This window comes from Colletes gigas, unplaced genomic scaffold, assembly GCF_013123115.1.
Source record: "Colletes gigas isolate AHSC1104 unplaced genomic scaffold, ASM1312311v1 Colletes_gigas_Sc00007, whole genome shotgun sequence".
NCBI classification, from domain to species: domain Eukaryota; kingdom Metazoa; phylum Arthropoda; class Insecta; order Hymenoptera; family Colletidae; genus Colletes; species Colletes gigas.
Window position 1 is genome coordinate 7,857,423 of NW_025106636.1, and position 15,565 is coordinate 7,872,987.

At 42.9% G+C, this 15,565-nt stretch overlaps 1 protein-coding gene across 2 annotated transcripts in view; it reads left to right on the forward strand.

Moving 5' to 3' along the window:
• LOC122396318 (GAS2-like protein pickled eggs) overlaps positions 1–15,565 on the forward strand; it is a 73,566-nt gene that overhangs the window by 13,499 nt on the left and 44,502 nt on the right. For both annotated transcript variants that reach the window (XM_043394607.1, XM_043394608.1), the window contains exon 2: positions 2,168–2,354. In XM_043394607.1, coding sequence (XP_043250542.1) covers positions 2,184–2,354 — 171 coding nt within the window. In that variant the 5' untranslated portion in view covers positions 2,168–2,183. The remainder of the gene's footprint in view (positions 1–2,167; positions 2,355–15,565) is intronic.

Sequence of the window (15,565 nt, forward strand, 5' to 3'; positions counted from 1 at the left end):
TTTTCACTTTCTAGAGACATAGTATGCTACGTAACGAGCAATAAATTCATTTTCGAACGTCAAAATGTCAGCCGGGAGTATTTACGTTGCGTATTCTGGTTGCCGCGACGCGTGGAAATCTTCGGGGACGCTTTATAGATCGTAAAGACGGCGTCTAGTGGAACTGGAAAAGACCGCGCGAGTAAATCGTACGCGTTGCAAAATTCAATCGAACTGCTCGCGTACCCGAGGCAGGAAGTATAGCACTGTAAAACGAAACACGCTCGTTTACGTACACCTACCCGCGTACGAGACGCAACACTTTCACAAGTTGCGGCGAACGCGATCGCTATCGCGGCGCAATTCCTCGGGTCGCGCGCATCGCCATAATTTTTCAACCTCGACGCCTTCCACAGAGCCGATCGATTTATCTCCAACGCGTGGTGTCTCGAGTTTAGACATTCCACGAATTCCTCTTTTCAGAAAACTGAATCTCAATCCCCGAAAAGCGGCTCGATTCGAATCCTCGCGCACAAGGCAGAGTCACACTTTGCCATTTACGATTGAAACACCTGTATTGTGTGTACGTACGGTCCCCAGCGCGGTGAAGAAGCGCACACAGACGTCGCCATAGTAAACGAGGAGTAAATCACGCGCGTTGCATCGTCGAGAAACACGAGACGGTGACATTTTACAGTCACCTTTTGTAAATCGTAATCCAGGAACACCGGTGTCGGCGCACGAACTTTCGACCTCGCCTTTATGATTTCCTCCCCGTTGTCCTGCGGTTCCTTTTTCTCCATCCCCCTCCTCTCGTCGTTCGCGCCCTTCATCCTTGGCGTCTCGTTTAAATCAATAGAAGGGTATGTTGTAACCATTCCACACGGTCATAGCTTGTAGGAGGTCCGGGGAAATTGTTCCCATCGTAAAAGTAAATAAGATTATACGCTAACTCTCGTTGTTTCGTTGGGTGACTGATCTGGACGGACTAACGACTCATTTCCTGTTCGTAAGTTTCTGTTCAGAGGCTACTGTTGAGGGGTTTACACTGTTGAATTGTGAAGCTACTAGAACTGGGCTGTTCAGAATGATTGATAGATTATTAAAATTGGGGGAGTTTGGGGATACTGTTAGACTTGGACTACTCGACTATCAAACTGTTGGACTGCACTATTCAGCCACTATAACTGGACCATTTGACTGGATTGTTGGGCTTACTAGGTTAGACGTTTAGACTTGGATCATTTGGCTATCAAACTGGACTGACTAGCTGCTAGAATGGGATTTATAGATGGTACATTTGGATTATTCGACTAGGCTGTTCTACCAAGACAACAAGCTTGTTAGCACTAGGTTGTTGCAGTGAACTGCTACCCTAAAGCACTTAGACTATCAGACTAAGTTGTTAGCATAGTTGAGGCCATCAAATTCAGACCAAAAAAATTGAACTAAAACATCCAGACTATCAAAGTTAAACCATCAAACTACACAATCGTTAACCTAGTTTATCACACCATAAGACTATTAGATTACACGCCACTTAATGAAAGGGTCAGGATGAATCCCGTTTCATGGACACCGAATTAGATTCCCAATCGGCTCCCGTGCGATCATATTCAACCCACAGAAGCCTGATTGTTGGGTCCATGGGGGCAACACGTGCTGGCGAGGCTCGTTCGGTCAGGAATCATCGTTGGTTTATGAGAGCAATGGGGATTCATAAGGGTAGCCAGGGGACCAGCAAACAACCAGCGCGATAGGGCACGGGTTTCAGACACATTATAGGACAACCATCGGCCCGGTGGGGTGGTTTAACCGGTGCCGCAACTAGGGGAGAGTTTCTGGGACGATCGACAATATGCACGGACACCGCCATTGTCTTGCAAATCCCTCGAAATTTTATTGCATGTCCACGGTATGTACAGTAACGCGTCTGGGAATTATTTGTCTGGCGATTGACCGCGACAGGGACAGCCTGGGAAACGGGTGCGTCGAATTTTAATTGCAAATTATGATTCGTTGTTGGGCGAACTGGTATACTGGGGCACTTTAACTACTCTGTTGGGCGCATGAATGAACATCCGTAGACACGTGAATGACAATGTTCCTCGGTTTGAAATTTGTTCCGTTTATGACTGTAGTTTCGATGAAATCACAAGAAAGGTAGCTATGTTCGATCTGCTTTCAGATACTCGAGAGCCAAGATGTCGGTGCTTCTGGAAGCAAGGTCTTACAGACCTTTCAAGTCTTCGGAGGAGTATCTGATCGCGATGAAAGAGGACTTGGCGGAATGGCTGAACGCTCTCTATCCAGAGCTAAGAATCAACGTTGACAATTTTATGGACAGGCTGGACACCGGCGTCGCTCTGTGTAAAGTAAGTGGCCGACGAACGATTTACGTTTTCTCTGAACTACAAACCAGCTTCCGTGGACTATTCGGTCTTTGAATCGAGGCCCACCGCAGCTGGATCCATTTTGCTTATGACGTTAACGCGAGGACTTAGCACTCTAACACGGCTATAAACCTTCGGTTCGATACTAGGCTATATATACAAACCGTTAAGCTTCCTTTGTTTTAATATGGCGATCTGGTGACGCGACCCGCTCGTAAATAAGTTCTTTACTCTCTAGCTGTGAGGCCCCGCTTGGGATCAGAGTTCAAGGACTTTGATTCGTTCGAAATGTGTGAAATTCTCTTTTGGATAAATACTGGATGCATTAGATTGCTCTAGCAGAATTTAATTCATCGAAAGTTCCTAATTCTATAAATAATTCTGTACAATATAAAATAATAAGCAGTGCTTAACTAAAACCCGAGTTGCAGCTGGTAAAACCTAACCCCGATAAACAGCTGCTGCAATAACTTTTCTCCGTCGATCCTAAGCCACGACAAGTACTCGTAAACATTAATATTATATTGCAAATGTAATGTAATTACAATGAATCAAACATCAGAATGTCGAAGCCTCGGAGAGAATTTTTTCCGGGAATAATAAACCAAGAAAATGGTTTCCGAGAAGAACGGTAAAATTGAGTATTCCTCGAAGACGAAAAAATTCACTGACCCCGAAGAAAAAGGGTTGGTGGTTCGTTGACGTTCTCGGAAGCTTCTTGAAAATTCTACGCGGGAATAACGTTAACGCGACGCGTGCAACGCGAGCACAGGCAAGACGGGCGTTAAATGGAAACGTGTAAAAGCACAGGGCACGTACTTTCGTCGTGGATCGTGAAACAGAGGAAAAAGGATGCGTGTGACGTCCACCGGAAGCTCTTGCCTCGACGCCGGTTGAATTACGAATCGACCGAGCGCGTGTTAGAAACGGCGCGCGACACAGAGGCGAAAGAAAACACGCTTGGAACAGCAAACCGACGCGTCTGGGGCCTTTCTTCGCCATTCCCCTCTATTCGTAGTGGTTGCTTTGGCGCGAAGTTTAAACGAATAAAGAAATTTACGACTCGGAAACGAGAATACAGCAACGAATAATTTAGATCAACATTGTTGTATTTCTATTGTTGAAACAATTACAAATAATTAGTCGAATTAAATACATTTTTGAACGTTTTCGTTTTACTTTCGCGTTTAAAATATATGTTGGTCCAATTATTTCTTCGTGGAATAAAAATATTGTAAAGAATCATTTGTTTAAAAAGTCTGTGATAGAGAAGATCGAGACACAACAAGGTGTTGAAAAAAAGACTCAAGGCCGAGGCCTTAACGAGCGATATCGCCACCCCGACGAACAGTAGCCGTGTAATTCGGTTTTTTGAAACGAACATTCCGGTTAAATTAATTCCCGGTGTGAAATTATCGGGGTCCACATCGCGCTGAAAAGACACGCGAACGAGTTTTCCGTCTGCGAGCGACGATAAAGCAGCGTCGGGGCTCGGGGAATGTCGGCGCGAACGAACAGACGAGGTGGACGCAATCATTAGCGCGATTTTAGCTGCACGAGCAGGGAAGAAAAATGGCGGACCCGTGCGGAACCGCGGCTGGCGATTGTTATTAACTGTAACGCCCGCGATTATTGTGATAGCTGTTACGCGGAACAGTGTATAAAGTAGACGCGAGCCGCGCGTAGAAAGTCGGGGAATCAGAATCCGCGATAAATTTCGTGGAATTTACTGTCGAGATAAAGTGAATTTGCATCGGGTGAAAATAACTGGGCGTCGTGTCTATAATGGTGCCGCTGAATGGCAGCATAACTTCGCTTGTTTTATAGTTGGCGCGCGCGGTAACGTTGAAGCCGAAGCGGGACTAGCCTAACGACACGCTGAGCTAGTGGTCGCCGAAACGATCGCGCGACTTGTTCAACTGAAACTTGAATTCCTGGAACCCCCGGAGTTTCCTTCTTCGTTGTCTCTCGAATCTCGAAATTTCGATAGTTCGGATATTTCGGGGATATCTGACATCGTAAATCCCACAGTGTATTGTCTGAAACTGACTGTCAACGTCGACAACTCTAGACGTTGATGATACGAACAGTCTTGTTCTCTTCGATAGTTATTAGAATCAACGGAAAGAGGATATAGTCTACTCTACCCAAAGTCTTAGCAATTTTTACGACCTATAATATAAGGGAACAGCTCATCTGAGTAGATTGACCAAATGACCAAGTGGTATCTACTATCATAAGCATCTACTGTTGCTCAAAATGAACAGTTCAAGTGTCCTGAAGTTTGACATCCTCAATCTGAAGAAGACAAGTCGTCTTCTTGGGATTCTAATTCGCTGGTTGATCTATGCCGCGTAGAATTTTCCAGCAGCTAATTACCGCGAGCACCAGACCAACTAGACGGCTAATCGAAGCAGACAATCAAAGTGTCCGAACGGTGTTCGACACGACCGGGGCCCCTGGGACTGTCAAACTAAATTCTGAAATCCGAACCATCGGATCCCAGGCGGCTGTGTCGAAAGAACACGCAGCCGGGCCCGTATCGGCGGGGTACGATCGTGTGTGCCATTCAACAGCGGCGATAGAGTAGTCTCGCGTGTCGGATTGGCTGTCGCCAGCGCAAACGGAGCAGCCGTGCAACGAGTAGCAGCTCGGACTTTCACTGATCTACGAGGAGCCGGGCCGCTGGAACTCGATTCTATGCGGCTGACGGAGTCACGCCGCGTAAAATCGGCTCTCCGTGTCCGCGGCCGTCTAGGATCGGAGCCCCATTCATCGCCATAGGCGAACACTTCGGCCATTACTTAATGAAACTTTTACTTAAACACCCGTTTGCATGCTCGTAATTCACCTGGCAATCTTTTCGGTGGAGGCGTTCGGGTAAAAAAAGGATCTTGGTCGGAAGACGCGCTCCAGGCTACCTGGAATCAATTTCCACGATATCAGAGGATATGGTGTACAGCCTATTGTTAGGATCAATAGGAAAAAAAGATAATTCAAGTGGATAGACCAAGAATCCAAGTGCTCAACTGTTGTATAATATCATAAACTACCACCCAGATCAGAGGGTCCAAGTACCCAAGTGATTTTTGGCCACAGTGCCTAGAAGTTTGACATCCCCAACCTCAAGAAGACCCTTCTTTCTAGGATTCTCATACGCTAGTCCGTTTGGTGAACTAAAAATCTAAAATGGACGACTATTAAGGCCTGCATAGGAAGGAAAAAGGTTATAGAATTGGAGGGCAATAAAATTGGAGAAGGTGTATTGGAGGCTACTTGCGATACGCTTGGTCCCATCGCTAGGTATCGGTGCTCGTTATTAGCAGCGGCGCGCCGTCGTCGTTATAAATTCATGCCAGAGAAATATTTAGAGTAGGCAGGACGATAAAAGCGGTAGGTGGGGGAAAATCGAGCCGGTACATCGGGTACGCGCCCCCATTGCGCTGGCTAAAGGATTACGGCCCTCTCGCAAACGGATCTCTCTCTTGGACCCGTAGCCATGGAATTTCCGATCCTGAGGCCTGTTCGCGAGCCACCTTTTGCGACCACGTCGACTTTACGAGCCGTGACGAGAGCCAAGGCAGCGGAGAAGGGCGCGGTACGCAATAAGGTACGAGCCGCGCCACGATAAGGACCCCCGGTGCTCTCGATACGAGTTCTCTCGCTGGCTGACACGTTTTTTCCTCTTCTGAATAAGGACGCGCCACCGGACACCACTGGACACGCTTTCTTTTATCCCCTCGCCGCGATGGGACCGCCTCGTGAATACGTATTAGGTCCAGGTGACGTGGACTGTGTCGACAAAAATTGAAATTTTACAATCGTTATTAAATTTTCTCGAAAATGATTGGAACGAAGTAGGTTCTCGTTTACGTAGCCCGCTAGTTTAATCTAAAATTACATACCAATTGTTGATGTATAATACAGAGTGGTTCTACGTCCCCAGATAAAATTAATGATGGAAATATCTTGGGTTGTCGCGACCCCTTAATTTATTTGTAGATTTTTTCCCCGACAGTGTCGTTTATATTAAATTTTTCAACGAAAGGTGAAAATTAGTTAATGTCCGCGGCAGTCAAGTGATTTATCCGCGTAGGTGTCGGAACAACTGTCGCATGATTCGTTTCATACCGCGCCGCTTAATTTGCGAGTGGGAAAGGACTATAAATCAAGAAGTTTTTAAGCGGAGCGACCCTTATCGGCCAGTTAAAGATCGACCAGCGGTATATATCAATCGATATCGTACGCGATCTCGAGGCGAAAGGAGCTAAGAACGCTCTGGGGCGGCCTTTCCTGTCGGAAATGACAAATACCAGGCGCCTCGATGTGGGCCTTATATGGAAATCGATCCCCGACAGCGTCGCCTAAACATTCTTAGGCAGTTTTCGTTACACGCAATTCTGATTTCCTTAATTTCCCTCGATTCCAAATTTCGTTTTTGTTTCTAATTTTTGCAATATTTAACTGGCTTCTTTAAATGCAAATTTTAGAATGCGCTGCGCGAGACTGACGCTAGAAACGAGGACAAATGGAAAGTTTTGTATGTAAATTTTACAATTTGTAACTCCCGGGAATGATTATCGCTAAATCGGGAGCCGTTTAAGTGAAAAACATTGTTTTAAAGCACAAATTGGCCGGAATTCTTGCAAAGAAAGCGCGCAAGTCGGTAATTGGATCTCTCCAGTCCCAGTTCTTTATAAATAGGAAACTGTTTCGCTAAATTCTCGACAGCCAGAACGGACGAGGTTGTCCAGCGCGGGATTAATTAAGCACAATTGTCGACATCTGCTTTCCTTGTCCCTTCTTGCACTGAATTAGAATTTACGGCGGCTCCATCGAGGTCTCGACTTGCCTAACATGTCCCCTTTTCTGCTTCCAAGAATCGCTTTCCTGGACAAAGATTATTTTTTACCAATTAACGCTGGAAGAAACTCACTTGACCATAATTGGGATTAAATATTCGTTGTCCTTACATGCCAAATATACCCCCGTTGAATCATGCAAATTCTGGAGAATACCTTCCTCCCAGAGGACAAATTCATAATTCAATTCCATCCGAACCATCCATTAGTTCTAATTAATAATTCTCCTTAATTCAAACTTTCCTAATTTCTAATTCTATCAAATTCCAATTTTTCTAATTCCCGAATTCCCCTAATTTCTAATTCTAGTAAGCACTAATTTTCCTAATCTCTAATGCCCCTGAATTTCAATTTTCTTAATCCATTATTGTCTCGGGTCCCAATTCTAGACGTCTTCGACTGGATCTACTTTTCTATTCCGCTCGAGTTATGATTCACGTTCAACGCGGATCGTTTATTGTTAACGAGTATTCCGTTCACGTCGCGGCAATGAAAAACTCGGTAACAACAAATCCCACGAGGTTGCGACAGCGAATCGTAATAAAGATACATCACTGTTCGCGACAGTGACGCGGATTTTCGCTATCTATGCGGAGATCTCTTAGTTTCGCGCTGTTCGCAGGAATCTAAACGCGCGCGACGATACGCACACGGTCCCGTTTAGCATACATTTGCATATAAGAGGGCATTCAGGCGGCCGTCCTTGCTGGCTGATTATCCTTTTCGGAAGGCCAGTCGCGAAGGAGCTCCATTTTTGTACTCCGCGAGCAAGGTCATACCTAATCGAAACTATTCCACTACGCTCCAACTATTCTATTTTCTTTCTAACGGCCTCTCCACGCTGTTTACTGCGTTCGATGTTTAGAGGGCTCCGTTAATTATTGTCATTCGAGTAGAATTAGCCACGCCTACGCATCCCCCTACTCTTAACAAGCTTCTAATCTTCACGCTAGTTGGCGCATTTCATTATATTTCGTCCAAAAACCCAAATGAAATTGAGAAATAGTTCTGCGATATTTAAAGGCCACGAAGATCGTCAATCTGAAGGGTAAACTATTATTCAGTAAATATGTGTCACTAGGTTTAAAAAATAAATTCTGAAATATTCAAGGTTGCAATTCGTTGAACCTCGTCCATTCACCTTGCTTTCTCGACCGACGTACTTGGATTTGCATTTTTTTTTTCTCTCATTACAGTGAATGAAGTCATTAAATAAATGGATCAATTTAACCTACATTATTACGAGTCGCATGAAACGTTGCGAAACGATAATTTATTTTATTCCGGAATTATGATAATTTACAATATTCTGACGGTTGCCTTGCGATATTTGAATCTTAAAATTGGATTCTGCGGGATTAGATATTTAGGAACACTCTGTATACGTATACAAAGTTTTAGTTCCAAAAATAAAAAAAAGAGAAGGAAGAGAACTGTCTTGGTGCGTGTATTTCGTGAAAGAGTCGAGGACCGGGCCATCCTCGACAACGTTTCCGGTTTGCGACTTCCTGTGAGCCACCCCCTTTCCATCCTATCTGTTATCGCGGCCAAAACTTCAATGAAAACGCGCAGGACGATTTGTTAGCTCGTCTAGACCAGGAATGCAGCGAATTTTTTTACGGGTATAATCCGGTCAAAAATAAACACACAGGCGTCCTTCCATCCGGCCTTTTTCATGGTTCTGTCTAAATATAACGGGGGTCTTCCCCGACTTTCAACGATGCAGGGGTGCGCTGAAAAAACAACCAACGAGAATAGATTCAGGGGAAAACGGCGCCATCGTGGTGCAAGGGATAGGCTCGTCCAGGACCTCCAGGGGTTTTCCATATTTCCATGGAGACTTTAATTCCATTTTCAAACTTTTCAGAATGATCTTTCTTGGGGGGGGCACATCCCTTACTGCGGTTCTTAAGACTTGCATGTTTCGATATCAGGAAGTTTGGAATTGAAAAAATAGCAATTTTTAAGAATTAGAAATTAGAAAACTCCCACGTGACAAGAGTTAAAAATCCAGGTGCCAAGTGACATTAATAGTAGGATTATAATATTCGTTTTTTAATGGAAACTGTTCGAATATATGGCAGCATGGACTCTTGTTACGTACCTTTGGGTACGCGATCGAATTTTACGAGGCAGATAAGCAGGCCACAGAAACTGAAAGTTATCGGATTCAGAGGTAACCCGATTTGTAGACGTACATGTTTGCAGTGTTACGAACTTCTAATTCGAGATAAATCAGGCTGACAAGTTTATTACATCCGCGTGCAATACAGCTGTGAACAACTTCCACTTAAAGTTACACCGTTCGAGATTATTAAATCTGGTATTATTTACAACAAAGTCGACAATATTTTAAGATACACTTCCCCCAATAAATTTCAAATATCTTTAATATCGTAATATAATTTCTATTTACGTTAAACAATAAACGTCACATTAATCAGGAACATCGACAATGGAATGCGAAGAAGAATTTTAATTTATACCGGAAGCAAGTTGTTCTCAGACTAATTACTGCGTTTGATCTTTCAATCCTTGTTTGTTATCTATCTTCGTTATGCTTCGATAATTAAGATTAATCACCGCGATCATTGGCGAATGTATTCGCATGCAACCATTTACGTCCAATCAAGTCTCGGTCCAACGTGATAATACGTTGGAGGAATTGAAACCAAATCTATCATCTGTTCCAAATAAATTTTTTCAACTTTACCAACTTTTCCCATAATTTTTCACTCTTCACATTTTTGTTACACCTAATTACTTAGATACAATCTATCTAATTCCTACTTATATTGGGTATTAATTAATCTAATTCTTGAATTTTCTAAATCCTAATTAAGAAACGATTCGAAAGTTTTCAAGGTTCTGTGGTAAATGTTGAACGATCCGACTCACAAAGGAACTCCGACTGATACACGTCGATTCTTATGAAACTTTGCACGAATGTTCATTAGACCAACCTAAGAATTTAACCATAATTGGTTCGTGCCACTTTTTCACTTTAAGGGAGAAATCGATCCTTTTATCCGAGCCGCCTCTTCGGTTTAAGCGCGTGTAAATGGCGAACGATGAAAGATACACAAAAACAATAGTTGAAATAAAAGTTACACCATTTCTGGAGACCTCCGAGTCTGTGTGAAAAATCATATTTTTATGAAAATTAAATTTCTTAAAAAAGGAGGGATCGTGGCAATTTTTCAAATTTCTAATATTTGATCATCCAAATAAATATTTATTTTTTGTTATTCAAAGATTAAACCGAACTGGTTGGCTCAGCCAGTGTCGATTGTCACCGAAATGCGACAAACGTTGTCACAAGTTCTCTGTGACGCTTTTGAATCATTGAAACGAGACGAGACTGGCTTCAAACAGCCGACGAGACGGATTAGCCGATGAAAGTGCACTCCATTCAGTGCAAAGTGCTCGTTGCAGTTGCGCGAAAGCGAAACGGAACACTTGCATACATGAATTCTATGTAAACAGATCTATTCTTTTGATTTTAAACGCTTCTGTTCAACTGAGGTTAAACAGCCAATTAGAGTTACTAAAAATGCAATTTGTTAATCAACATAACTTTGCAATTCAAATAGAAATAACAATACTATTATTTAAACACATTTTTCAACTATACTGTTCGAATTAAAATGTTCGATAGAAACCTTGAACAAAGTCATTCGGAATACTTGTTCCAAATTTCCTAGTAATCGATATGCAGAAGCTTTAAAATGATATTAATCTTGATAGACTAAAATTTTTAAGTCTCTGAAGTGTTTGGTAAAAACGTTTGAAGATGTTTGAAGTTGTTTGAAGGCCCTCAATTCGATGTGATCAATCAAAGAATGAATTCTAAAGAATTTCTAGAAGTCAAGTACACAGTTCTAGATACCCAAAGTCACTCTAAGCTTTAGAATCTTTTGTCTCGATGCTTTTTACAGCACCTTATACCACGTACATCCTTTATGGTTTACCAGAAACGTCTTTGTTGCTTCGTTACTATATCAAATCGTTATCTGCAGAGCCTCGATTCTTTGTATCCTCCTTCGACAGGGACTATCTCGTGTTTTCATCGAAACATCGAATCGATCGTGGTTCCCCAATCGCCTCGTAAATATCTATTTGCCTCGTATTGGTTTCGCCGCGATATATTGCCGCGTTTATCCGGTCGAAGGCAGTTTTCCCACCGTATCGGCTGTCATAGTAATCGACATCAGGCAGCTATTAAGTAATTGAGAACACAATTGCGAGACAAAATAATCTGTGCTGCAATTAATGACTGCGTGCTTGCCAGAGATAGTGTATCGCGGCCTTCTTGGATTTGTGTATCGAGGCAACGACGAAAGGAAAATGTCTTTGTAAAATACAATAATTGCGCGGCCAGTGAAATGCTGTTCGACATTGAACAAACGCATTCGTAGAAACGATTATGCTCGTTGATGCGAACTCGTCGTTGATTACTGTTATTTAGAGGGTTACAGGATCTCTTTTAATCATTCAGTTACTCAGATTGTTAGTCATAAGTGCGTGATTGCTTTGGAAAAAAAACGGTATTCTTTAAAATTAATTCTTTCATATTTAATTTAGCAATTATGTGGAGTAGAAATGTATAATTGTCTTTCAAGTTGTCACAATCTCACCATCGTTATTCCTGTCGTCTAATGTAAAGTCTAGGTAATGTAAGTCCAGTTGCCTCTCAAGTTGCATCTGTGACAACTTGAAGGACAGTCGCAAATCAATTTTGAATTTAAATGCAAGTATTGCAAAAATTGTTTGAGTCGAATATGCATATAATTTGCGAGGGATCCTTGGCATTTCGAAAGAAAGGAAAATGGACGTTTTCACGAACACCATTAGCCATCGACCATTTTCTATTCGCGCGGGAACGTTCTCTAATTCCTAGAATCACCGCTTTTCCGACTCTCCCTTTCCCACCGTAAAAACACAGCTCGCCTTCGGCTATTGTACCGTCAAGTAATTACGCACGTCGCGTGCATCTCGTTTACCATACAGCACACAACAAAAACAAAACAGGTTTTCCTCGTGGCATCTTACGCATATCATCGTTCCCTGGCGATTCTTCCGTGCCACGTACGCGCTGTTCGACGCCGTCACGCGTTCACCCCTTTAACAAGAATCGCGTCGCGAGTGTGAAATCGGAATGATGCACAATTGGCTACTGTCACGCACGATATTTCATTGTCAGAGTTGCTGTCATTAACCCACGGGCCAGGATTTCGAATAATTCCCAAAGCATTAGTGCCTTTGACGCTTATGGAGGTGCTCATGTTTCCTAAATTATCGTTACCTTGTGTCAGGTGATCATCCCCAGTGGATGAACAGACGTTGCTCAGGGTATATCTAAAGACTTTGAGTCAAATCATGCAAAGGCACTAAAGTGGACCTATAGACATTTCGGTTAGAGGGCATCTAAACTCTGACTAGTGTATCTGAAGACTTTGGTCATCGTATCAAAGACTCTAAAGCCATCCAGGGACACTGAGGAAGATCTGTACAGGACATTGCTTTGAGTATATCCAAAGACTTTGATCACATAGTAAAGACTTTGTTTCAAGAACATCTAAAGACTATACCGTGAGGTCTTCAATGAGGATTTTAAGCACCCTTTCAGGGGAGGCCTTTGGTCTACTAATTGCCGAGTTTTAGTTGGCAGGCTGACTGCTATAGTTTCACTGGATTGAGGATTTATGGTGGAAAAGGTAGAAAAGAAATCTCTCGGTCCTGAAAGTGTGTTCTTTCTTTGGGCCACCCTGTACAGGGCAAAGGTCCTCCCCCCCGTCGAAGAACGACGCGGGAACCGAAAAAAGAGTCCGGAAAGAAAAACAAGAAAGCGTTGAAGAAGATCACGCTCCCACGAGTCGAATCATGAAAGCAGCTGGCGGGAGATAAATAAAACAAACTGCGTCGTGTTACGCTTTTCTCCGCGCGGCATTACGGTTAACGACGTTGTCCCCTGCGAGCGCTGCGAAGCCGCTCTAATTTACGATGTTGAATGTGCAGCAGCCATTTTCATTAAGCGCATTTGCCCACGGTAGTCGCGGAGACGACACGAGGGGGTCAGAGGCCACATAATGTGACATCCTGCCGTCAAACTCTCATCTGCCGTGCATATTACCATATGCGGCACTTCTCGACTCTTCTCCACGCATCTCTTCCTCTTTTTGGCCAGTGACTCTCATTTTGGTTACCCCTTTCTCCTTCCCCAACATGGTTGAGCACATATTTTGTTTGCATGTTTTCCCTTGCCCCGCAATTACAAAACACCCTGTATTTAATTCAACAAAATTGTTTTAATCAGTGTCGTCAACATTGCACCTTAATAGAGAGTATTTCTCGGTTACTTTAACTGCCTGAACCAAACACTGTTCAGTGCACCTTTGTCCTATGCTTTCAACATAAAGACGAAGCGGATGTAAACACCAGATGTTTACGTGATCAGAATCTCATTGGTTCGCTAAGTCTACACGTGCTACATACTAATAGGTGTATCCTAGGTATATCATAAAGTAGGTCGAAACCTTAAAAGGCCCTAGGCACTACTGAAAACACCAATAGTAAATCTTCTGTTAAAAAAATATTGCAAGCATAACGTGGCAACGTCGTCTTATGTGCCCCTTCAAAGAATTCGCCCTTGGAGGGGTCAAAGACGAGGTGAATGTAAACAGATCGTCACGTGATCAGACTCCCCATTGGTCTGTTGTGTCAACACGTATGTAGCTATAGCCAAGGATCTTTAAACTCCAACGTGCCACCGGAAAGTAAACAGCAAAATTTCCAATTATAAAATTCTTGCAAAAATTTAAACCTCAGAAAATATTTATGAAGAACAGAAAGTTTAAAAAAAATTCCATTGATCGTGGACTCTACTTGAGGAACCCTACGGTGTGCACGGCCCTGGCAGAGACACGTGGTTCCGTTTGCCTACCGTTCATCCTCAGGATAATAGGTCTTAGAAGACAAATGTGTCATAACAAAGAAACTGAATGCCTTCAACCCTTCTGAATACTATACAATTCCAGACGGAGGGACTGCTACTTCCCGTCGTTCGAGTCCGCGTCATAATAACAGGATCCCAGCCGAGAATATTCTCGTCGTTACGAATTAATCAGATATCCGGATGTTCCGGCTGCTTTTACTGTTTCCTGAGGAATTAACAGGCACGACGAGGGCCTAATTGCAAGACGACACGGCGCCGGGTTCTTCACGCCGCGTAACACGCATTCTCGACGGTTATTGCAATCTTCGCGGAGATACTTGGCGTTAAACACCGATGTAGTAGCGTGGCAAACAGTTATAACGACTTTATTATGCGTGGCATCCTGATAACTCGTTCGGGGCAGGTTACAAGGGCAACAATTTAAACCTGAGAATAGCAATTTATGTATGTAAAATGCAGCGCGGAGCGAGTGAAATATAACCTAAGCGTATTTATGAGGCAGCCCTGGCGTAAAATGTAAGATAAATGGAGGTGCCAAATTTTTGCCAAGAACGGGAACGTACTTGGAGAGCGCCAAACGGAAATCTATGCGTAGTATCTCGTTTATAGCTGCTTTTACAACGAAAAGGCATAGAACAAAAGTTATTGAAAATTACATTTCGAAACTATTTTGCCTTATTCAATTTTTGGATGGAATCGATAGTAATCGAGATATCGAAATTCTTTTTTTCGAAATCGACCGAGGAGGTACAAACAAATATATCGATTTTTCATGGAATTAAATATCTCTAGACGCCTCAATCGCGTTTAATCGACAATTTGTTACGACAGTTTTCGTGCAAATAAAGCGCCACCCATTTCAAATGAAATACACGATGATAAGGTGTGGAGAGATGAGGGTGATGGTCAATCGATGCTACTAAAGCTAATCTAAAAATATTATCGTTGTTGATACGTTGACGATTTTCGACGCTTCGAATCACCTGATTTGCAGAATCCACGAACGAGGCGAGTACGTGTAAATAGCGAAGAGAAAGCTAATTTCAGGAACAGTTATATCCCATTTCAGCTGTGCCTTTATCGATGTCTCTCTCTCGTTTCCAATTTCGCGTACGCTGGAATTGCCGTTTGTCACAAACGTACACTTTCGTAAATACATCTTCGTCCCGTCCGTATTCTACTCTAAACTACACACGGTCACTTTCAAACTATAATATTACACACTGTAGGAGATAAATTTCAAAATAACATCGCAGGATTTACACGAGAATAATTTTATTAATATATACCGAACAGTTCTGAACTGTATTAAACTTGTAATTTATTTTTTTGGTCCAAATAATAGGTCAATTGACCCACGATGGTATCAGAAATTG